This window comes from Vipera ursinii (genome assembly GCF_947247035.1).
Source record: "Vipera ursinii genome assembly, chromosome: 1".
NCBI classification, from domain to species: Eukaryota; Metazoa; Chordata; class Lepidosauria; order Squamata; family Viperidae; genus Vipera; species Vipera ursinii.
Window position 1 is genome coordinate 303,852,962 of NC_139512.1, and position 25,152 is coordinate 303,878,113.

The window sequence follows — 25,152 nt, forward strand, 5'->3', positions numbered from 1 at the left end:
CAGAGTTGGAAGGGACTTTGTAGGTCATCTAGTCCAACCTCTTGCTCAAGCAGGAAACCCTTTACCATTTCTGACAAGTGGCTGTCCAGTCTCTTCTTGAAAAGCTTCTGGTGATGAAGCACCCACAACTTCTGAAGGCAAGCTGTTCCATTGGTTGATTGTTCTCACTGTCAGAAAATTTCTCCTTATTTCTAGGTTGAATCTCTCCTTGATCAGTTTCCATCCATTGTTTCTTGTCTGGCCTTTGGGAACTTTGGAAAATAAGTTGACCCCTTCTTTTCTGTGACAGCCCCTCAAATATTGCTGTCATGTCACCCCTGGTCCTTCTCTTCACTAGATTAGCCATACCTAGTTCTTGCAACCATTCTTCATATGTTTCAGCTTCCTGGCCCCTAATCATCTTTGTTGCTCTTCTCTTATTTTATATACTGTGGTGACCAAAACTGGATGCAGTATTCTAGGTATGGCCTTACTAAGGCTTTATAGAGTGGTATTACTACTTTATGTGATCTTGATTCAATCCCTCTGTTAATGCAATTTAGGATTGCATTGGCTTTTTGGTTGCTGCCTCACACTGCTGGCTCATATGTAGTTGATTGTTCACTAGGACTTCAAGATTCCTCTCACAGTTACTGTTATTTAGTCAGATTTCACCTACTCTATATGTGTACTTTTGATTTTTCTTGCCTAAGTGTAAGACTTTGCTTCTGTCTAAGTTGAATTTCATTTTGTTAGATAGGGCCCAGTATTGAAGTTTGTCAAGATCCATCTGGATCTTGAGTCTATTATCTAGGGTGTTGGCTATTCCTGCCAGCTAAGTATCACCTGCAGATCTGGTGAGTTCCCTTTCTATTCCCTCATCCAAGTAATTTATGAAGATATTGAAGAGTACTGGGCCTAAAACAGAACCTTGTGGTACCCCACTGCTTACTTCCCTCCATATAGATACAGTACCATTAAGGACTACTTGTTGAGTATGGTTTGTCAACCAGTTATAAATTCATCTGGTGATGATGCTATCTATCCCACTTTTTTCTAGCTTACAAAAAAGTAGCTTGAGATTTATTTGTCTAATGCCTTACTGAAGTCTAGGTATAGTATGTCCACAGCATTTCACTGGTCTACTAATTTAGTCACTTTGTCAAAGAATGAAATAAAATTGGTTTGGCATAATCTATTGCCAGCTCCTTTAAAACTCTGGGATGGAATCTGTCAGGTCCTGGAGATTTATATTCATCAAGATGAATACAATAGTATTATAATATAAATACTTCAACTTATATACTTGTGCTCTGATGCCTGATGAAAGTTCAGCATTTGTGTGATATCACAATTTATTAAACTTGTATGCTGCATCCTGCAGATTCCAAAAAAGTTTCTTCATTTCTGCATTTATGAGATTCTTGTACAGGCTCCTTTACACAGTACATGACTAAGGGTGTGAAGTAATATAAGGACTGTTACTCAAAAAAGAGTCCTAGAGACATGGATGTGATTCCATTTACAAGCCATGAACTCTTTGGAGGAAGCCCAGATAAGAATGTAATGGCTTTGTATGATACGCACTGTAAATGACAATGGACACATCCTGCCTAAAGTAATAGATTTTGTAAGAATTGTTTCTTGTCTGTTATCTCAGCATTTGCAAGTATGCTCATGTCTTTTAAATGCTGTTCCATAATTAATGTTAAAATGTTCCATTTTCCTGTTTCCAATGACTGTTTCCCTTTTAGTTTAGAAGATATTTCTTTACCTTATACAATGAATCAGTTTTAGTGTTGTACCACATCTGAAAACACAGTTTTAAGCTTTCATCATTTTCAAAAAAGTTTAAATGTACAAAAATACAATTGATTCCCTAAATTTTAAATTGGCACCACAAACACTTTCCTTTTATTAAAACTATAATCTATGCTACCTGCAAAAAATAAATCCTTTAAAAAAGTTATATTCTCGGATTATTCTAGAGATACATCGCTTTGACACTTGTGTTCGATTGCTGTTGGGCTGCTCACTGAGAGCTCATTAACCCTCTTACCAACATTTAATTTCAGTTCCAGTGTCTGCAAAACAGTAATATTACAAACAGAGTTTTAAATTACTAAATGACAAATGTAAACCAGAAGTAATTAAGAGGAACTGAAAGGAATTAAAATGTCAGGATTGTTAGGCAGTATTTATTTGATTTTAAAAGCAGTAGTTTGTCAACCATAAGACATTTTTAAATAAGTTGGTTAGAGTGACTTCTGTTATTAAAAACTGAGATGTGTTTAGAAATAGTTTTTCTAAATGAATTTTGAAGAATAAACAATTGTATTTTTAAAAGAAAACTGCTAAAACACTAACTTTATTAGCAGGATTGCATTGGCTTCTTAGAGCTGTAGCTTAATTTATCCCATTGGAAATTTAGGTGTTCTCCTAAATGTTATTTAGTACATAGGTTCTTATATAAATCATAATACAGTCATAAAAATCATGACACCATATAATATCAAAACAACTAAATATATCTCAAGCTCCTGTACAACCTCATTCCACATTGATTCCCAAATACACAATGAAAGAACGTTTTAATCACAACAGTTCAGAGAACTAACGTGTTGATTTAAAAATCAGAGATTGCCCTAGGTGCTGCCAAAACTCTGATATTCACTCGATTTTTATACACCTTTTTTAAAAAAAGTCCATTTATCTATTATCCATTCTCTAAATACCGGTCACTAGATAACAAATGACAAAGTACAGAATATTTTACACCAATCAGAATCTTTAGTTACAGTTGGGAAGTTTAGAATTGAAACATATGTAGTAAGCAAAATAGGAAAATAAATTCTGAGGATGAGAGGTAATTTTATTCATTCAGTCAGCCTATTTTTCAGTTATTTTCAATGCCACAGTTTTTCAAAAATACCTTGGGTGCCATTCAACCAGATTCAAGTCTTGGGTGACTGGGTAGAGAGGTACTTGCCATCTCAATCTCTGTCTTGTAATGATTTGTAGCTGTTCCAAGGAAAGGATTTTCCCATAATTTCTTTGATCCATCTGTTCTCCTTATCTGTTGTTTCTCCCTTTTACTGTTTCCCTCAACAATGCCAAGCATAACCATCATCCCCTCAAACTGCATGCCCAGTATGTGAGTTTTTGCTTGTTGATCATCACCTCAAGTCATTATTTAGTCCAGGACTGACTGATTGGCTCTTTTTGCAGTTCATTTCCAACTAAAAGCCTGGAAGAAACACCCTCTTAAAAGCAACAACATAGAGGTGCAATTTATGCCTTGCTCAAGATACTTTTTTAGGTTGGCAACCCGTCCTAAGGAGATCCTATTTCAAGTATTATCCAACTTTTTGGGGTAATGTTTGTAGCAGGACAACAGACAGCACTTCCAAAATTGATTTTGGCATCCAAGCATATTCAAATAACCTGTATCCAAAATAGGGGAACGTTGTAAATAAACAATAAACAGTACCCTGATTCATGTTTGGAAACCAACTGACAAATTGGTATAATGGGATCTGACTTTCAAGCCCCAACAAGCTCCAAATAATATTATTCCACATTAGCTGAAGTTTCCAAATTTTCAAAAGCAGCGGCACATAATGAAGCCCTTGGATGTGACAAGAGCACTTACAACTAACCAAACTGGGTTTTCTGTAAATTAAAGCGTCTCTCTCTATGTATTCTCAGAGAATTCCAAATGTCTGAAATAGCTGTGCTTTGGTGTAAGCCATTCAACCAGATGTTTCTACCTGCCGAGGCTTGCAAACAGAGGAGTCCAGTGTTCCTTGTCCAAAATAGACTCCTGTATTGCGTAGAGGAAGAGGGAATGTATTTGTTTTTCCTGCATTTTATTTAAAGCCTCTCATTCTTTAAAAAACTATCTAACTTTCTGTAAGGATGAAAGTTTTGCTTACTACTAAAGTATACAATTTCTTGACTGTTTGCATTATAAGCTTTTAAAAATGGCTTATTTGGCAGATAGAATTTTCCTTCTTTAAAATTATTTTGACTATTCTTAGAATTCATTCGTGTTACACAAAAGAAAGAAAGCTATGCTTGCACAGCAAAATGCTTTTTCCAGTCTATATGTTGCTCCATATACCTGGGCCAATAAATAACTTAAATTAGCTTCTGTTTTTCCTCACTTTCCTTTGGAAAAATAAACAGTTGAGAAAACTTGGCAGAATACTGTACCATTCCTTACCTGCTGAATACAAATTTACTTAAAAGGATAGACAAATAAAAGAATATTCTCACAGAAGCTTACCAAATTTTTCACATTCAAAACTCAGATTTTTGCCCAAGTAAGAGATATCAATCGCTACTAGAACAAAATTCAGCTACTAAGGCAGATAGATCAATATGATACTTTTTCTTCTGAGAATTATCTTACACTAGTTCCTTTTCAGCCTTGGCTAGAAAAATGCTAGTAGAAAAATCCTCATAAGCCATGAATTCCCTCCCAATTGTTCTGTAGTAAATGGGAATGCAGACTCAAAACATGTGCAAAAGTTAGTATCTTGGATTGCTATTCCACATAATTTAGAAATGAAATCAGGTAAAATAGAATCACAAAAACACCAAAAATCCATAAACTTCTTGGACACAAACATATGGATGAGAAAACACACTGGATTACTTAACTTGGTTTTAAACTCAAAATCTAGTTGCCCGTATTTGAAATTCTTAGTTTCTATTTAGGTAGTATCATGATTTCTATAAAAAGGCCCAGCTGCTGAGTAGGCAAGGGAATTGCATGAAAGCCTACTCCTACCAACCTATTACTTCAATATCAGTGCCTGCCATTCAGTGAAGACTATATATTTATCCGTGGGCTGTTAGGCTTTTGAATGAGAAATAACTTTTGTGAACTTTTGTGAATTTTATGCAGAATTGACTTGAGAGGCCGGTGTGTGGTGTAGTTGGTTCACATGGTGCAGTAAGATGGAGGGTTTGTTGTCAATGTGTGTTGGGGGGTGGGAGCACAAAGGGAGGCTCAGCCAATCTCAATGTACACATAGTTGTACTTTGACAATAAAGGTTCATTTCATTTCACTATATATGATCTGCAATAGAGGTCCATATTATGAACTATAACCTCTGGAGACCCCTAGCCAACATGACTAATGATTAGAAGTGCTGGAATTGTACTCAATTGTACTCAGCAATCTCTAGAAGATCCTATAGTCTTCATTCCATCTACTAAAAGATAATTCAATGCTCTTTTTCTTTCTATCAGAGAACTGTATCAATAGAGTTTCAGTTGAATGAATGCCAATTATTCAAATATCCTTAAGCCACTTCTATATGTTCCTGATGTGGGCAAAGCAAGATTTACTTTTTCTACTATTTTTAATATAAACTAAAAGAAAACCACAAAGTTTGGTAGATGCTTTGATTTCTTTATAACAAGTCTTATCTTCTGAGTTTACAGTAATAATTTTAAACTTTATTTTTCTTATGCTCAGGCAACTTAAAAATCCTTCCCAGTTTCATCAGCATATGCTGAAATGTTAGTGTTGAAGAACTTAGCTATGTGGTTTTTTTCCCCCATTTAATTGTGTCCAATTCATGGACAGTTTCTTTGGCAAGGTTTTTCAGAAGGGGTTTGCCATTGCCTCTTTCCTAGGGCTGAGAGTAAGTGATTGGTCCAGCCCAGAAGTGAAGTCCCCCCAGGTGGCTTTAAGACTAAGGTGTGACTAGAACTCATAGTTTAGTCTGGTGCCTTAACTACTACACCAACTTGACTCTCTGTGTATTATCTAATTATGTATGAATTGTGTATATATTCCAGAGAAATAAGTACAGGCAGGGCTTTTTTTCTCATAGAACGCTCAGAACGGAGTTCCGGCACCTTTTTTGGATGGAACCTTGTAGGGTAGGCAAGGCGGGTTGTATGACATGTGTGAGTTCCGGCACCTTTTTCTTTTACAAAAAAAGCACTGAGTACAGGTATGCATGTTTCACACATTAATAGGTTATGCATAGATAAGGATTCCTTAAAATAATACGTTTTCACGTGTGGCTTGAAAGGGAAGACTTTGTCAGATCATAAGAATTAGTTTTTGTTCCCCTTAATACATGGTATAAAAGGTTTTCTGTACATTACTAGAAACATAAGCTTACTTTCCAAAATGTATTATTAAGGTTAATGGCAAGGTTGAAGAAGGGGCTGAAAATAGCAAAATAAAATGTAATATGCAGATTACAAAATACTTAACCAAGGAACAAGGAATCATATTTAGAGATATAGGACGGGGAGCACCTGACTTGCTAATCGCACTTGGAAATATAATATATCATAAGTGAATATGAATCACTAATTTTAGGCTATATCCTAAAGTTTATTTTCCAAATTACAGGAAGTAATAGTTCTACTATTTTGTATTGGTCAGACTCAAAATACTATGTTTAGTTCCGAGCTCCACATTTTCAGAAAGTTTCAGAGAAACTTAACAGATACAGTCAACAAGTGTAGTTGGACATTAAGTTTTAGGAAGAGAGAATGGGGGAATAGGGTATGTTTAGTCTTGAGAAAGGATAACCGAATCAGGATATGAAAGCATTTTTCCAGCACTTGAAAAGAAGATTAAAGAGCACAACACAGAGAACAATAATCTTAAGTTATTGTTCCATTTGATGGATGTATTCAGTCAAAGGCTGGATGAACGTTTGTTAGTTATGGGTTAATTTAGATCCCTGTACTTCCCTTTCACACAAACAGACAGACACACCCTCACAGAAGATAAAACTAATACAAACTAATAGAAAGTAGGAAAGAAAAAAGAAAAAGCAAAATGTACAAAGAAGGAAAATAGAAAAGAAAGACAATATAAAGTAGCAGTGCTTTTTTTGTAAAATAAAAAGGTGCCGGAACTCACACATGTCATACAACCCGCCTTGCCTACCCTACAAGTTCCATCCAAAAAAGGTGCCGGAACTCCGTTCTGGGCGTTCTATGACAAAAAAAGCCCTGTAAAGTAGTGGCTTTTGATATTGTTTACAGCAGTTCACAACTACAAATATATTCTGACCTCTTTCTAAAGTTACATCATATTACTCTTTCTATAATCTAACTTGTCTAATTATCAAAACTGTAAGTCACAAGTTTATTTTTTCATTTTTATTCAGAAAGCCCATAACAGGCTTCCAGTCAGCAGAACTGTTAGCAATATATTCTTAATCCTAGAAGGAAAAATTCCAGCTTCAATTGATCTTGAAAATCCTCTGTATCAAAATATGTATTTGAATCCAAATGTTTTAGCTTTTTTACACATATACCAAGCATGATAAAATGTCCGTTTGTTGTCATTTCAAACATACATTTGAAGTGCTATATGTTCTATAATGTTTTGATGTCATGTTCCAATGACACTGTACATCATTTTATAAAAATTATTTTTGAGATCATAAATGTAAATTTCAACCCATTTAATACACATTTTTCCCAGATCCATGTACTTTTCAATAATTTTATGTCTTGAACATTATCAGTGTAGAATAGAAATATTAATCTTGACAATGAGCATTTTTATAACAGCACCTGGGAAGCTATTATGATACTATGTGCTATTCTTGTTTCATTTAACTCTGGCTTTGAAGTAGCTCAGGTTTTCTTCTGCTCTGTGATTACTAACCACTGTGGAAAGAAAAATTTGGCTCTAGAACAGTTACTTCTCTCAGAAACATTTTATCCTGGGACTAAATGACTTAATGTTTGCATTTTCATAGGAGGATCCCTCTTCTGGGCAAGTTGAGTCTTATTGATGTGGAAACCCAAATTCCCCAAGAGGCTTTCTTTTTAAAAGAATTAAGCAAACATGAGTCGAGGCAAAGAAACACTTTAGTAAAGGGGAATCCAACAGTGCTTTCTGCCAACAAGGAACAAAAATGCTAAAGTACAGCGCTCCTGGCATTCTTCTTGGAAACCCACATGTTGGTATAGGAAGATGCCTTTAGCAATGTTGACAGTAAATTGACTAAAGCTACACGTCTGGATAAACATGAACTTGATGAAAAAGGAAAAGGGCCCCCTGAAATTATTTCACTCCTCTGTTTATCTTCTTGACCATGACATAGCTGCTCCTAAATTTTTCATGGCCAGAAGGTGCCTACACAATAGTTTGTTATAGAAATTTAGGTAAACTTGCATAGATTACATATGATTTTGCAAGGGTGGAAAAACAGCAAACTGCAAAGAATGATAAAGTTCCAATATAAGAGAACAATTATTCAAAATTTTGTACATTGCACATATTGTATTTTTGAATAAAACTACTGCCATGTTGCTTATGGCTGAGCTTTTCCTTGGTCTTCTAGTACAAATGAAATTATCATGTTTTTAACTATAAATAATTTTTAATTTTAAGAACATTTCATTTGTGCCACAAGACAGTTTTATACACTGTATCAGATTTCATATGTAATTCTTTTGGCCATAATGGCAATTTCATAGTTTGTTCCTTTTATACGTCTTACATTATTCTGCCCTCTGTTCGACATTTTAGTGTGGATTTTGACTATGATACTTGATTGCTTAGAGTTTAAATCCTTGTGGTTGTCTTCTTTTATTCTATTAACCACTTCACCCGTTGTTTTTTGTTTTCAAATTTCTTCTTAGACAGTTTGCTTTGCCTTCTGGTTTTGAGATAAGAAACACCTCGGCCTTAATTAGCCACATGTTCCATTTCTGTAAATTGTGGGAAACTGTTTTCCTTCAGGAAGGACTGAGGCTTTCCTCTGTTTTCTAAGTGACGCTTTGCTGATGTAGTTAGCTAAAGTTTCTCCTTTTTTGGGAGGGGGGGAAATTCTTCCTAAAAGATAATAACAAGACTAACTTATTCAGGGACTCCTCCACCCTGAAGGTATTTTGGAAGAGAAAAAGGGCAGTACATACTCAAAGTACTTCTTGTGTAATTAATATACAACTCTGTCTGGTCTTAGCTAATATCTTGTCATTGCTTTCTGCAGCCATGGATATTTCCTAGCAGCAGAAATGGTGCTCCTTGCTCTAGCTGGGTTTGGAAAAGAAGTGGGCAACTCTTGATTTTCACTGCTCCTTCCATTCAGTGGGCTCTTAGCATATCTGCATAGGGGAGACTTGCCGTATTTATCGGCGTATAACACACACTTTTTCTTCCTGAAAATAGGGGGCAAATGATGTGTGCGTGTTATACGCCGATATAATGTTAATGACCCATAGTTATTTATTTGAAATTTAAGTTTTTTTCCTGAAATTTCCTTTTTAAAATGAGGTGCGTGTTATACGCCGGTGCGTGTTATACACCGATAAATAGGGTAATTACAATGATGTAATCAAAGGTGGGACTGCATTTGATGTGCGGTGTTTGCATAATGGGACATTTCAGTCCAGACTTAATAAATAAAGCAGATCTCCGAGCATAGCAAAAGCAAAAGATCAGTTATGTGTGGGGAATGGAAGGAAAGAGTTTAAACATGTTTAGATAGCTTCCTTTACTTACTTTTCAAATATATCTTTCTTTTTCCTCTACCAGATATATAGAGAGAACAAATTTAATGGCGGGAATTGGAAGCAAATCATGAAAGTGTGAACATCTGAACAGGTCTTATAAGAAGAAATTGGCTTATCTTGAGTTATTTAGTTGGTGTTTTCTTCAGCATAGATGCCTGGTTGAGCTTATTCTACCACCAATATCTCACTATTCATATTTAACCAGAGTTTTTAAATTAGGTATTGCTATAAATACAATTTCTGTAGTCTCTTTAATTTATCTTCTTTTTTTCTAGAGCAAATCGTGGCGGAAAATCAAGAACATGGTGCATTGGTCCCCTTTTGTTATGTCTTTTAAGAAGAAATATCCCTGGATCCAATTAGCAGGGCATGCAGGTATTAAAGATCAAGTTGTGCTATTTCCCTCTCAAAGCGAAACTTGAAAGGAAAATGCTCAGAAAGTCTCTTGGGGAATTTAAGATAATTAGCTAGTCTCAACATAAATTACTTCTGTAAATTGAATTATAAGTACTTGTGTTTTTTCCCTACTGTTTTATCATTATAATTTCAGATTAGGTTTGTACTAGAATTGCTGGTTTGTTTTAAACATAGTACAGCAGGCATCTGAGGAAATCAGTAACGCCCAAGAAATTCACTTTCTGATTTCTGAGATTTTTGCTTAATGAGAATGACTCTACCTTATATAGACTCCTTAAACATTCCTAGAAAATAAAAATAATGTGGCTGCAATCTAGTATTTGTTTGGAAATGTCACCTGCCGTGAAAAATTACAAAAATAAATTGGGGGCTAGAAAGGATCATGAGACTCATCCTTGGGAAGTAGTTTTGAAACTAGTCATGACAACCATTTTATAAATATGCCTACCTTCCTATGACAGCCGCTTTGTGTGATCACCCATGATTTTCTCGTAAAATTCCAGTTGTGCTCAACAACTCCAAAATAACTCTGAATTATGTATAAAGTCTTGAAAATGTAATGCTACTTGAAATATTTGAGCCAAGGACTAATATTTTGCATCCTTTCTTTGTCCTGTCATTTTAACAGTTTGGGCACATAACAAGTCTATGTCTCTGCTATGGACAACTCTGTCTGAATTTCTTACAAAGCAAATCATCTGTGTTTCCTCAGAAAAAATAGGGTTCTAACACTCCGTCAGAATGATCCATACAATATAGGGCCTTCCCCATAATGAGCATATCCTGTGTATGTCCCCTATAGAGAATTGTAATGTTGTTTTTGTAAGTAAAGCAATATTCCTGGCTTCCTATGCAGTTTCTTAGATGTTAGCCTTCCCTCTAATTTCCATCTGCTACTATGTGATAGGAGCCATCCTTCCCACAGAGCTCCCAGTTATCTACCCAAACAGCTTATATTATTAAAGTAGGGGTGGGGCACCTCTGGCCTGTGAGTCTGTAAATTTTGCACGTCCATTAACACCAAAGCTCTTGTGGAATCTTTTTTTGCCCTACACAAATCCTGTCTACAGAAACAAAGTGAAGATGTCATAAGAAAAGAGACACCGGCTTTTCCTCCATGGCTATATATCAGCAGTATTCCGTGCACAATTCATTGCAAGAGAGGGAAATGCAGACTAGATTTCTGTCCTCTGTGGGTGAGGCCTCAGAGGACATTCTGGGAGATTATTTGGCCCTTTAGTCATAACATTAAAATGAGCAAATATTGTCACTCCTGCACTAAAGTGTAGGTAATGAATGCATGTGTTATTTTCCCTTCTAGCATTCCTGATGCAATGAAGTTGCACCACCACTCAGGGGAAAAACTGCATGATCTGCACATGAACAGGGGTCTCTGTCCTAAATCAAGCAGGAATGTAGTGGATATAGATTTCTGTTCACTTTTTTATTCACACATACACGATTGATCAAAACAAAACAAAATGAGGAGCCCAGAAATGCTTTAAAAGTGTCATGGAGTAATTCATTGACATTCCCCTACCCTTTTTATCCTTTATACAAACTCCTTTGCAACTTTTAGATAATTTTTAGTACAAAAAGCAGGAAAAGAGCTGTGTTTGAAGGAAAACAATTGACCAGAAAGAAAGTAAATTATATAATAGTACAGTATTTGTATATGTGGGATAAACAACATTCTCCTCTGTACTCATTAAACTTGCACATGAGCTGCATATATTTTATATGCCAGTGATATGGACATGATTTAGATAAGTCGATTATCAGCTTCCTAATCATGAGAGAGTAATTTTAGGTCAGCTCCCCTTGTGCACAAGGGAGACCATTGAAACACTTTCATTAGTTAGGATGTGATGCTTTTTCAGTCTCATTTTGTATCTCTTTCCCAAATTAACTGGGGGAAAACATTTTAACAAAATATTCTATTTGGTCTTTTTATGCTGTTTTGTCTGAAGCATTATTGATATTCATTTAATATCATAACAGAAACTGTCTATTTGTACAGTGTCAAAAAACAAAAGAATAATCTTGTTTGCCTTTTCACTTGACCCTGCAAGTAGCATCTATAAAAGTTCAGGGTATATAGCCATTTGATTAAATACAATAGAAAAAGCAAAGAATTCTAGCTGATCCCAAATTGTTGCTGTTCAGATTGTGCTGAATGTTATAGGAATTGAAATCCGGCATACCTGGAGGGTATCAGGCAGGACAGCCGAGGCATTCCATAACAGGGTGAAATATTTTTTGTGGTAATTTTTAAAAATGGTTCCATTTGCATTTTAAAAAAACAAACTTTGTTTTGGTCTGTCTTTCAGGTAGCTTCAAAGCTGCTGCAAATGGGAGGATATTAAAGAAACATTGTGAGTCTGAACAGCGTTGTTTAGACCGTTTGATGAATGATGTCCTTAAGCCTTATGTTCCTGCCTATCATGGAGATATTGTGAAGGATGGGGAGAGGTATAATCAGATGGAAGATCTCCTAGCTGATTTTGATTCTCCTTGTGTCATGGACTGCAAGATGGGAGTCAGGTTAGCTTTTCTTTATAGACAAGAATATAGAGTAACCTGATTCTTACAATATTTGAAAAGAAATGTGAGGCAAATATAGATTTTATTACCTGTATGTGAGGCAAGCAGAGTAATTTAGCCTTGCCCTGCCATAACCCTGCTGAGAGTTTGTTAACAATGAAAAATCTACTAATTGGTTTGCTCTAATGCAAATCTGAAGTTCAATTTTACATCAGATGTTCTTGCATGATCGCTGTAGATCAAGTTGATTTTTATCTCTGTTTGAAATCTGGCAGAGATGATTATTTTGGAAAAAGCAGATGATTTCATTGTTTAAGTTTAACCATGAACAGACCAGTGAAGCCCGATTGTAGGCAAAAGTCTGTTCTCTCCACTGAATAACAGAAAGAACAGTCCAAAAGAAACTTCCCTAATCTAATGCCATTCGGATTTTCAATTAACTCCCATTACCCTGAACCAGGAAAGTGGATGGTCATGTTGACTGATAAGAGTTTCTTTTGGATTGTTCTTTCTGTTATTCAGTGGAGAGAACAGACTTCTGATGTCTAACATGATGAATGGTCTGCAGTTCTTATCTAAATAATTTAAAACATGGAAGTTTGACAAAAGGGGAATTCTAAGTCATTTGGGCTAGTAGTGTATCTAGGATCTTTATTTTTATCTCGCCATTATTTTTATAAATAACTCAAGGCAGCAAAAAGTCCTAATACTCTTTCCTCCTCCTATTTTCCCCACAACAACAGCCCTGTGTTGTGGGTTGGGCTTAGAGAGAGTAACTGGCCCAAGTCATCCAGCTGTCTTTCATGCTTAAGGTGGAATTAGAATCATGGTTTCCAGTCTCTTGAAAAAAAGGGTCCTCCATACACTACTTTTTAATAGCATTTTTGGTATTGAATTGTGTTCTCTAGCCACCCCAAACCCATGATAGAAAAGGAAATTCACTGCTCTATGTCATCATAAGTTTACTCTTTGTGAGAAAGGCTGTTTGCTGTTTGATTTAGAATTTTCTTGCACTTAAAGAAAGCAAAAATCAAATTAACTGCATGAACAAATGGAAAAACATTCAAAGTCTGGGTTGATCAGCACATTTTTCCAAAAAAGTACATCTTCGTCAGAGAGATAATAGGGGATTACTACAGTTTACTTGATCTAGAAACAACTATAAATTTGCTGTTCTTCTGTATCTGTGTTTGAGAGTGTGTTTAGCATATAGCTCTTCAGTTATATATAGAACCTTGGCTGCTCTATTGAAAATAAAATATACAGAAAATACTTTATTTAACAATATGTATTGAAGATCAGTGATTCCATTTATACATTTCAAGCAAATTGATGTCTCTCAGATTTGTTGGAACTGCAGATCCAAAAATTCCCAGATATCATGGCCAATGGCAAAGCTATCTAGTAACTTCAGACACCATAGTTTTAAGAGTTACTAGGTTGTTAACTAGGTTGGTTAAAAAAAAGTAAATGTTGGAGAAAATTCAAAAAACCTGGAGGATATGAAATTGATACCCATGATTAGTAGAATGCAATCCTAGAATGTATTTCTAGTCTATTGAATACTTTGGTGTAGGGCAGGTGTCAGCAACCTGAAACAGTGAAAGAGCCACTCGGAACCGGTTCCCTCACAAAAGGAAAAACTGGGAGCCGCAAAAAAATTGTGCGTATGCGCGTTCATGCGCACATGCGCAGAACAGGGTTTGACTGAAGAGTGGAGCCAAGGTGAGATATGCACCTACCCTGCATATTTGAATTGATTGGTTGAACTTTTTTAGTCCCACTTTTTTTGGGGGGGACTGCACATGGCAGAGGACTGGGAGCCGCAGGAGATGGCTGAAAGAGCCGCATGCGGCTCCGGAGCCACGGGTTGCAGACCTGTGGTGTAGGGGAATCCTTGGTGCCAATGTTCAGAAAGCAGAGTGCTAAAAAAATTAGTTCAGTTTATTTTATCTCAAACATAAGCAAGGTTGCACATTTAAGCTTATTTTCAGTAGACAAACTAAATTTGTTTCTTCACACATATAGGCATCATTTTCGTACATATGTTATATAATCATTGATTCAGATGATTTTCAAAGGAAATAAGTGAATACAGATATATTGATATTTATTAAACATGACTTTGAAGATCAAGTTTAAAATATGACTGCACCGAAGCTGCTGGGAAACATGCTCTGCTTGTGGCCTTAAATGCTATAAGGAAGACAGCAGATTATGAGATCACTTAATGTAACTTGGTAGAGGTCTGCTTATCACGGTAAGGTTTAAGAAAGCAAAAAGCAACCTATTTGACTCTTCGGATAGTAGTGTATGACCTTTCAGTTCTAGGTAGCTTAGTCGACAAGGCTGTCTGCCCATGATTTAAGATGTTATCATTCTGAGATCAATAAATATGTCAATGAATATTTTGCACATATGCTGTTCTCAGTTTGATGTTCCTATGTAAACATGGAACCCTTCATGTTTGAAATAACAAAACTACTGCTAAGAAATAGAAGCTATCATGACTAGGAGTGTACTGCAAATGTGGAGTTGAATTTGTAGAAGTTTATAAGATGTGTAATCAGAATCTTAGTTTTTAAGGTTAAAGGACAATAAAAAAATTGCAGAATAGAGCTCTCTAGTGGGCAAATAGGGAAAATTAATTTAGAAAAACATTTTTGTTCAATCTACTGTATTCCATACCTAGGTTCATTGTACTGCAAATAACATGAAGTGTCAGTAGCATTCTTTCATGTCTACTTGCCAGTAGATGGTGGAAGCACTTTTGATATGGAGAACGTTCCAAAATACACAATTTAATATCTTAAGGAAACCACTCACATCTATCATGGAGCTTTCAGAACAACTAGTGACTCAGACCATTTCTGGCTACTTACTCTATGTATCATTGAAGAAGAAAACAATAGTTTTTACACATAAGCACTCTTCATACCATGTAGTTTGGAAACTAAAGTTCCCTCAAAACTTCAGACTAGGCTTCACAGGAAGGATCATGTCCTTGAAGGATAATTGTGTCCGCATTATAGAGTGCTTCCAATATTTAGATCTGATTGGTTCCAATATGTTCACTTGAATCGCTCAACAAAAATTGCCCTTATTGTTGTACCGATTATAGATGATGTTGACTTCCATAATATTGGAATAAGTGAAGACGCTCTAGAGTATGGACGAGTAATTTGTATTCCTCCATGAGGACCACTGACTGCATTTTGCCTGTCCTATTCTAGAGGAGATAGGAAGGAATCTGTCTACCTGCCCAGATATCAGTGATCCGGTGGTAATGGATCAGTTTCCAATTATGATAGTGTGAACACATACTGCCTTTGCAGGACCTACCTGGAAGAGGAATTATCAAAGGCCAGAAAGAAGCCAAGTTTGCGGAAAGACATGTATCAGAAGATGATTGAAGTAGATCCCGAGGCTCCGACGGAGGAAGAGAACTCTCAACGTGCGGTGACCAAGCCTCGATACATGCAGTGGAGAGAAACCATAAGTTCTACAGCAACGTTAGGATTCCGGATTGAAGGAATAAAAGTAAGCTTTCAGATTTGTCAGTTGCAACAGTGCGCGGGAAACAAGTCTGTGATTAACTTGTCACATCATGTAAAATGTCAAATATTTTTGTTTAAGTTTAACCATTCTATGTATAATATATCCTTGCAGAGTACTTGTCATTGAGGCAGGTCCCTTTGGAGACAGATGTGACTTCCCATTATCAACTTGGGTGGCAGGATCATGGAATTCTTTGTGGCATTAACTCTTTCCCTCCTCCTTTTTGTGATGAGTCATTGGGCACAGGCAGCTGACAGATGTAAAACTTCCTGCCTTGCTTTTCATAGAAACTCCAACTATATTATATAGTCATAAAGGTACATATAGTGGTAGCTTTAAACCTACTTATTCAACCAAGAGACTGGTCTTATGAATCAAGAATACAGCAGCATGTGAATTCTTCCTAAGAAACTCTGAATAGTGCAAGCCAGTATAATTCTCCAGAGGCTTAGGTTTGCTATACCCTCATGGCTGTCATGAAGCCCCTTTGCCTGCCTTCAAAAAAGGAATGGACTGATTCATGGAAGTCATGGGGATCAATGGGAAACTAGTAGGAAGCAGACTGTTGGACCAGATGAGCCAGAGTCCAATTCAGCAGGGCACCGCTTATGTTCATATAAGTGGAATGTGTCTCATACCTTATCCTTCCTTATCTATGTGAGCAACACTAAAAGCTCAGATGTAAATGGTTTACTGGATATTGCAGATATTACAACACTCTCTTAGTTGTTTGGCTATCTGGTGAAGTTACAAAAAGGGTATTGGAATGACATTAGTGCAGGCATGTCAAACTGCAGGCCGGATGCGTCATGCCGAAATCGCGCCCACTCCATTGCCTGCAATGGGGAAAAAGTCGAGATACGTCGCATGACATCACATGACGTCACGAGTTTGACATGCCTGTTTTAGCGCATCCAGACTTTTGGCTGTGTCTATGGCGGTTTCAGATACCAGTTCTTAGTAAAGCTAAACCGCTAGGAAGGAAATATTAAATTCTTATAGAAACTACAACAAAAAGTTTTTTTTTATTCTACCTATTGTTTTTAATACTTTTTTAAAAAAATGCTATCTGAAAAAGTATTGGAGCCCAAGCATGCAAATATCCCATTTTCAGGAAGGAGATAGCAAGAGTAAAAAATATGATGCTGTACATGTTTTGGAATAGAGGAACTATGGTGCCAAATTTTGTCATTCTAATCCAGATCTAAACTAGTGGGTTATATTTGATTGATTATATTAACTCCAACTTCAGGCATCTCTGAGCTCATTAAACTAAAGCTTAAGAGGAGGGTTATATAATAAATCTCATGGGTTTAAAGGAATATTAGGCAGTAGGTTTAGGAAGAACATTACTGAGTGTAGTGAAATAATGGCCTACAGTTTCCACTGGTTGCACTGAATGCAATCTCCTAACAATAGCTCACTACATTAAAGCCTTAATGCAACAACTGGTAAGACAAAAAGTTGGGGTGAACATGTACAGTAGATTCCTTCCAGCTTTTATAATTTTCATGATGCCAAAATGCATTGTGTTGAAGAGCTACATATCTAGCATTAGTCAATATGATACCTGCTCATGAAATGAATTTTTCTCACCTTGTTTGCAACCCTATCCATAATAATCCACATCAAACCCTCCAAACAAAATTTCAAATGGAAAAAATGCCTCTGATGGCAGCAGCTGGACACAATTGATTTCATTGAAAGCTATAAACCTAGAAACGACTTGTCCAGTGTCCCAAGAACAGTCTTTCCCCACCCCCGTGACTGTTTATTAAGCTCTGATTAATGTTTCAAAATTTCCCTAAATTTTGTCATAGGATATACTACATTCTGTTTAGTGAACAGCAAGTGTTATTAATAGAAAAAGGTTCTTCTGAGTAATAGCCACGCTTTTATCATTGTTTTTTAAAGAAAGAAGATGGCACCGTGAACAGGGATTTCAAGAAGACTCGGACAAAGGAAGAAGTCATGGACGCCTTCAGAGAATTTACAAAAGGAAACCATAACATTCTAGTGAGCCACTCCAGCTATTTCCTTTGACATAGCTTACTTTGGATTAATTTAACATCCAAAAATTACATGCCAAAATGAGAAGGGGAGATGTGTAATGAAATGGGCAATACTTTCACTCAAGGATTAGCAGGCCACAACTGCCCCAAATCCATTTTTATGCCCCTTTGAATTCCCCTCCCACCCCAATATTGTGCTGCCAGAATTCAGCAGCATCAAAATGTTGGTATTTGGGTGGGAATCTTTTTAACTAAGAACCCCTAAAATAACTGATACATCTGTGGGCTTAACACCCATTTTTAATTTAAAAAAAAATACAGACACCACAGTCAAGTAAGCCCAAAATACTGGCTTTTGCAGTGGTTGATGGTGTCATAGCAATATGCTTTTGCAGGGATCCAAAATGTGTTGCCATTGAGCAAAAAACAAAAAAAACCCAACCTAAATTTTGCTTTAACTAAACTAAATCCCAGATAGGTTGATTTAAATTATGACATCTTGCTAAGTGTTTCAGCCTTATTATAAACTTTATAAACAAAGTTTTTTAAAAGGTTTGTTTATGTTCCTTAGAAGAAATTGATTTTGATTCTGAAAGGAAGCATATAAAAATTGGAATACATAATCAAAATTGTGTTAGCTCTTTACTTTATTGAACATATTAATTTCAACCCCAATCAGATTTAGTGGAATCCTTTTCTTCTTTTCTTTTCTTTAATTAAATTGTTTTCCTGATGAGAAGAAATAAACTAGGTTTATTTTCTAGAGTTAATGTACCACTCTAATCCACAGACTCAGAACAGTTTACAAACCCCTTTCCAGTAAAAGGATTAAAAATAATATATTGAAATAGCAAATAAATTAAGACAAACAATAAATTACCATTGCAATAAACTTTGCACAAAATAATAAATTTCACATGCACAACTGTAGGGAGCTTGCTTCATCACAAAAATCCAAGAGCTTTGAAATAGCCAGACCTTGAGACATTTCAGGATGTTAACAGGAAAGGGCCTCATCTAATCTTGCAGAGGTGGGTGGGTGGGCAATTTTCACAAAGAAGCCTCATCTTCAGAATCTCTGTGGATGATATTCTCTTAAAAAAGGACTTAATATAGGGGTGGAAGTGGGAGCAAGATATCCATATCCCAGACCATTTAGATCTTTCTAGTTTTGGTAGTTAGTAGAAACTAATTAGCAACTGTCACAGTTCCTGAAATAGTGGTGTTACACAAGAGTACCTTGTAATAGCTATCATTATTCAAGCTACTGAGTTCCGAAGCAGCCAATACAGGCCATATTGCAATATTCCAAAAAGAGGTAACTAAGGCATGAGACTTTTTTTCAGGCAAACTTGTACCTGATACACAAGATGTAATTATGCAAAGATCCCAACTAGCCACAATGTCACCCGCTCCTTGATAATATGCTAGGAGTGCAGAAGGAGCCCTAGATTTTAAATCACTTCTGTCTAGTATAGTGCAACTAGCTATCCATCTTGTTGGGATTAAGCCTCTTCTCTTCCACCCATATCTTGATGGCTTCCAGCCATCAAGAGAGGATATTAGCCATGTCTCTTGTTTGGCCCAGAATCAAGATATACAATTGAGTTCTATCTGCATACTGAAGATACTCAACCCTGAGTGCCAGATGACTTTTCTGAATAGCTTCATATAAGGAGATGTTAAAAAGGAGATGTGAGAAAAGCAAGCCTTGTAAGACATCGTAACAAAAGTTCTCCTCCATTGCTCAAAAAGGAAGAGAACTTGCAAAACAGCTCCCACAAACCTAACCTATGTAGGCAGTCAAGGAGGACACCATGAGGTTGACCAAGACCAAGAGAGGCACACTGTCATTGCCAGTCTCACTACAGGTCCTCTGCAGGTATGATCAAAGTGGCTTCAGTGCCATATTGAAGCCCAGTTTTAACTGAAATGAATCTAAATCTAAATCTATTTCTTCTAGGTATTTTTTTTACTGTGGTAGTTATTTAAAATTCAGCAGTGATTTTATGAGGATGGGCCATTACTACTTTGAAACCAGTGACAGCACCTCCTTTCTCAAGGATGTATTAACCATCACTTTGGCCCTCACCCTGCTTTCTGCTTTCACCAATCAGGAAAGGCAAGTTCTGGTGACAGAGTACAAGTGGCAGAGATGACATCACAGACTCTGGTGACCATGACAAAGTACAAATGCTATCTTCTCTCAATCCGAGACAAAAAGCGGATCTAATTTGTGGCCTCCCAACTGGATTGAGGCCAAGATGACTTGGTATAAGGTGGCCATGAATTCCTGGGCTACCTTGGAAAGTTCAACCCAGATGGGCAACCTAAACCCACCCAACACCATAAACTTGAGTAACTCCATCACCACCCCAGAAATAAGGTTGAGCAGTACTTGGAGGGATATTGCTGTGTTTGATGCAAAATCATCATTATGCAAATAATCTTGCTTGCAATCCTGTCTTGTAAAAAGATGTGAACAAAATCAAAATATGATTGAATAACTCCATAATCCAGATATGTTAAAGGTGGACAATCTGTGCTTCAGAGCCAACTACAGCATTCTCTACTCTCACCTGTTATTCATTTTTTATAAGTCACTTGGTATCTGGGCTGAGATATGGAACTCATCTGTTTCAGGAATAATGCCTTGACTTTTGTATGTGTGTTTATGTTCATTGTGTATATGCATGCAAAAACAGTATGTGGTTTTTTTTTCTTGCAACTTCAGAACAGTTATTGTAACCGGTTAAAGGGGATACATGATACTTTGGAAACATCACCATTCTTCAAGACCCATGAGGTAAAATTATTCATTTTCCCTTTTTAAAAAAACTAGAGCTACATCAAATCGTATCGTATCACCTAAACACACAAGTGGGAATAACTGGGTATCTGGTTCATGAAAATTTAAAAGAATGCATGTACATCACAACTGTATGTACTGAGAACCCAAAGAAACATTTTTACAGCCTCACATGTTTAAACATTTCTACTTTTAAAAAATCAGAACTTAAAATTCCAGTTTTTAGTTTTTTTTTAATACTAATATCCTATGGAGATGTATTTTTTTTTAAAAAAATTGCAATCTTATCTTCAGCAGAATTTGGAACATTTGTTCTTAATTCCTGCTTTGGGATACTCAGTTCTTTTACGTTTGCTTTTGCAGGTAATTGGGAGTTCCCTTCTCTTCATCCATGACAAGAGGGAGCAGGCCAAAGTATGGATGATTGATTTTGGGAAAACCATTCCACTTCCAGAGGGACAAGTTCTGCAGCACAATGTGCCCTGGATAGAAGGGAACAGAGAGGATGGCTACCTGTGGGGGCTGGATAATCTTATTGAGATCCTAACAGAATTGTCTCAACGTGAAGATCTGCATTAAAGCCAAGGGTCCACAGTCCACAACCTAGTTCCTCCAACTGACTTTCTGATCTGCACTACAAGACACTTTTCTTCCACCTTCTCTTCCAGTTCTAAAATTCAGAAGCTCCGTTTCTTTTATTTAAAGTGTAAATAAAATGTGATGTGCCCGAAGAAACACTGAACAAGAAGTTAGAAATTACACAAGCCGGATAGCAATGTTGGCCTTAGGAGTTAGGTCTCCTGCATCCTAAAACAGAAAATATTTTTGTGTAAAAAATCTGATAAATTTCTTATATCCTGAGCACCAGGAGGATAATGCCTTGTTTAAATTGTATCCAGCTAATAATCTTCAGAGTGAAGGATGCATTTGTAGTTATCTGCTGCCCTCTCGTGTCCAAAGCTAGCATTATTTTGGGCAACTGATGTTGAAAGCATGCTTATATTGGTATATTTCTTATAGATGTTTTTTTCTTTGTGGGAATGTCCCACAAAAGGAATGGTAGCAACTTATATTTACTAACTTTCCTAAATACAAGAATTAGAATATAATAGTTTATAGGAATAATTAACATCAGATAGACTTTTCTACATGTAATTTCTTGTTGGCTTACTGTGCAATATATACATGGTTGTAGCAACTGCAAAAGTTTGCCTTTGCGGGTTACATTACATGGTGCATCCATTTAGCTACTGAAATTATCTGGACTACTGAGAACAAGGATCTGATCCCTTTTCTACCCTTTCATTAGCCTGGCATGACCTGGTCACATGGCAGGAAAGGGGCTGGTGCAGAATGACGAAGGCACCGACTCCCATCCTCTGGGTGTCTTTCTGTTAGCACTGCAGTCCCTTTTGAAAACGGTAATACATTCTCAGGTGAGCTCCTGCAAATCATTACAAATCTCCCGTTGTAAGAAGAGACATTAATTAGATCTAACATATCAGCAAGCAGTGTATTATAATGGTAAAGGTTCATAGTGTTTGCATGCCTGGCAAGGGATATGGAAGGAGATGGTAGGTAATTTGGTAGGTAATCTAGGCAGACTCTCTAAATAAGGATTTGCCACTTTCAGTCTTGCAAATATATCTGAATGTCTATTTAGGATATAGAAGTTATTATGTAAGTTCCTGGAACATTTGAATGTTGAATGCTGAAATCAAGTTGTCAGCAACTGGGAGAAAAAGTTTATTGGTTCATTTAATTTTCTTGGAGAACTCATAATACTGCAGAAACCTTGGATGTTGAGACTATAACTTTATGTTACATTTTTTTCTGAGCCATTTCCTGGCTATTTTTTTAAACCTTACCATATTTATAATGTATTCCATATCCCTCTATTGCCTGTTGTTACTATTTTTCCAAAGAGTAATGCTGTAATCCTATTTCTTGCATCCAGATGTGCTGTCCTTGAAACAATTGTATTTGTTTTAGGGGGTGGCTATTCATTGGGATACAGTCCCTTTGAAAGCTTTTCAGAAAGATTCTATCCCATTGAGTGTTGCTTCATTCATATATCACTAAGATAATATTGCTTTTTCTTAGTGGTGTTGTAAATAACTGCTTTGCTTACAAGTTTTTCCCTTCAGGCTTCCTACTGCTGTTTAATAATAGCCTATGCTGAAAGTGCCTTATGGACTAGTGTCTGTTCCACTCAGTGTCATGAAAAAAATTTTGTGGTTTTTTTAAAGTGCTATTTATTGCCATACTTTTAGTTATCTAGAACACTAAGTCTTAATGCATGGGATTTTTCAAAGGATAATGCTTGGCTTTTGAAATCTCTTTCCACATTTATGGAAAGGGGAAGACCATGAAACAGCATCAGTTCATCCTATTTTAAAAATGTATTTAGCTTTTAAATTACTTCTATTACATACTTTTTTAAAAAAATATATATGCTGGTTTGCTTGTAAAATAAGATTCTTTGCTTTTTGACTTTTAAAGAAGTGAAATATTTCTCCAGATATCTTTTGGATCTTTCTGGAGGCTGGAACTATTGCTGTGAGGTATTTCTCCTAACACTCTCCACACCGTTCCCCTTGATTAGCAAGGAGATGAGGAACTTGCAGAGTTATGGAACATCACGAGTGCACAGTGTCTGTAAGTCAAACAACTTAAAATAAAAACATACAACTTAACTTTTTGTTGTGATAGATTATCTTTTCTAATTGTGTAACATTTGCTTCAGATATTCTGGTAGTGAGAGACTGGTAGAAATGGAATTGGTGAGCTATTTCTTAATGTACAATACTTTGATCTACTGACTGGTACATCAATTTTGACAATGTGGGACAATCAAAGTCCTAAATCCTAGGATTTCTATCATACTAAAATTTTTAAGATTTCCAAATCTACCTACCTAACAAGTTGATGAATTATTCAACTCAAACTATAATAAAGAACAATGTTTTAGAGATACTTAATATCTTGAATTTAAGAATGCTAATGAATTGTTGAAAACCAGTTATCTTGCATTTTTCACACGAGTATTTTTTATTCCCTCTCACTATATATCAATAAACAAATTGCCCATTCTTAACAAATACGTGCATATCCATAAAAGGTGAGAGGTATAGTATAAGTATTCATTGGGATATGAAAGTAACAGAAAAATATAAATCAGCTCAGTGTTCTATTTTTCTGTATGGTCTTTATTTAAAATGCACATAAGATTGTGCATACCATATTAATCGATTTGGAAATAAGTCCCAGTGCTGTCACTTAAATAGCATACTGACTTATTGAAGGCAATTTTATATTAAACTGTTTGTAGTAGAAAGTTACCTTTTTTTCTCAGAGTTCCGGTTCTTTCCAGTTATCCCGACTGGACTTTATTCTGATATCCCAGAATTAGGTAAGACAGTCTACCAAGTTCTTTAAGTGGTAGACAGCTTGACTGATATATGCAAAAAATTTAGTCACATTTAAACAGACACAAACTAACAATAGGGACAGTATTTCAAAACTACCTTGGTTCATCATCTTCATTATGAGGTGGGAACTAGCCTTCTGAGCAACTCCAGTTACATATCAGAATTGGATCAGGCAATTATAGAGACAAATACGAGGGCAATTTGGAAATAAACCTCTGTTTGGTTATCAATGACAGACACTCACAGATACAAAACCTTTATTATACACATTAGAAAACTACAACATTACATTACTTTTCAACATAATCGTCATTCAGGTTGAGGCACTTGTCATAATGATTTACAAGGTTTGAAATTCCTTAGTAGTCGCTTGGTGCCAAATCTGGGCTATAGCGGGGTGATCAAAAACATGCCAATGGAACTGCTTTAAAAGTTCTTGGGTGCATCTAGTGGCGTGCGGGCAAGCATTATTGTGAACCAACACCACACCGGACGTGGTGCCATAGAAAATCCCTCCAAATGTGAAGATGCCAAAGGAGTACTACTACTGAAGTTCATGGAGTGTGGTTTGGCCATCAATTCAGAAGGCTACTGTGAAACATTACAAAAACTCAGATGAGACAGCCATAAAAAGCGTTGGGGCACACTGACTTCCGGTGTGTTGTTGGTTCACAAAAATGCTCGCCCGAACACTGCTAGACACACCCAAGAACTTTTGAAGCAGTTCCATTGGGATGTTTTTGATCACCTCTTCCCCCATAGCCCAGATTTGGCGCCAAGCAACTACTACTAAGGAATGTCAAAACTTGTAACACATTATGACAAGTGCCTCAATTTGAATGGTTATTATGTCAAAAAGTAATGTAATGTTGCAGTTTTCTAAAGGCT

At 36.3% G+C, this 25,152-nt stretch overlaps 1 protein-coding gene across 2 annotated transcripts in view; it reads left to right on the forward strand.

Moving 5' to 3' along the window:
• Positions 1-23,745, forward strand: part of ITPKB (inositol-trisphosphate 3-kinase B) — a 74,480-nt gene extending 50,735 nt beyond the window's left edge. The window contains exons 3-8 of one of the 2 annotated variants that reach the window (XM_083376351.1): positions 9,769-9,868; positions 12,241-12,454; positions 15,790-15,994; positions 17,927-18,028; positions 20,759-20,830; positions 21,197-23,745. In XM_083376351.1, coding sequence (XP_083232477.1) covers positions 9,769-9,868; positions 12,241-12,454; positions 15,790-15,994; positions 17,927-18,028; positions 20,759-20,830; positions 21,197-21,412 — 909 coding nt within the window. In that variant the 3' untranslated portion in view covers positions 21,413-23,745. The remainder of the gene's footprint in view (positions 1-9,768; positions 9,869-12,240; positions 12,455-15,789; positions 15,995-17,926; positions 18,029-20,758; positions 20,831-21,196) is intronic. The other variant, XM_083376352.1, reaches the window with a different exon arrangement.
• The last annotated feature ends 1,407 nt before the right edge of the window (positions 23,746-25,152 follow it).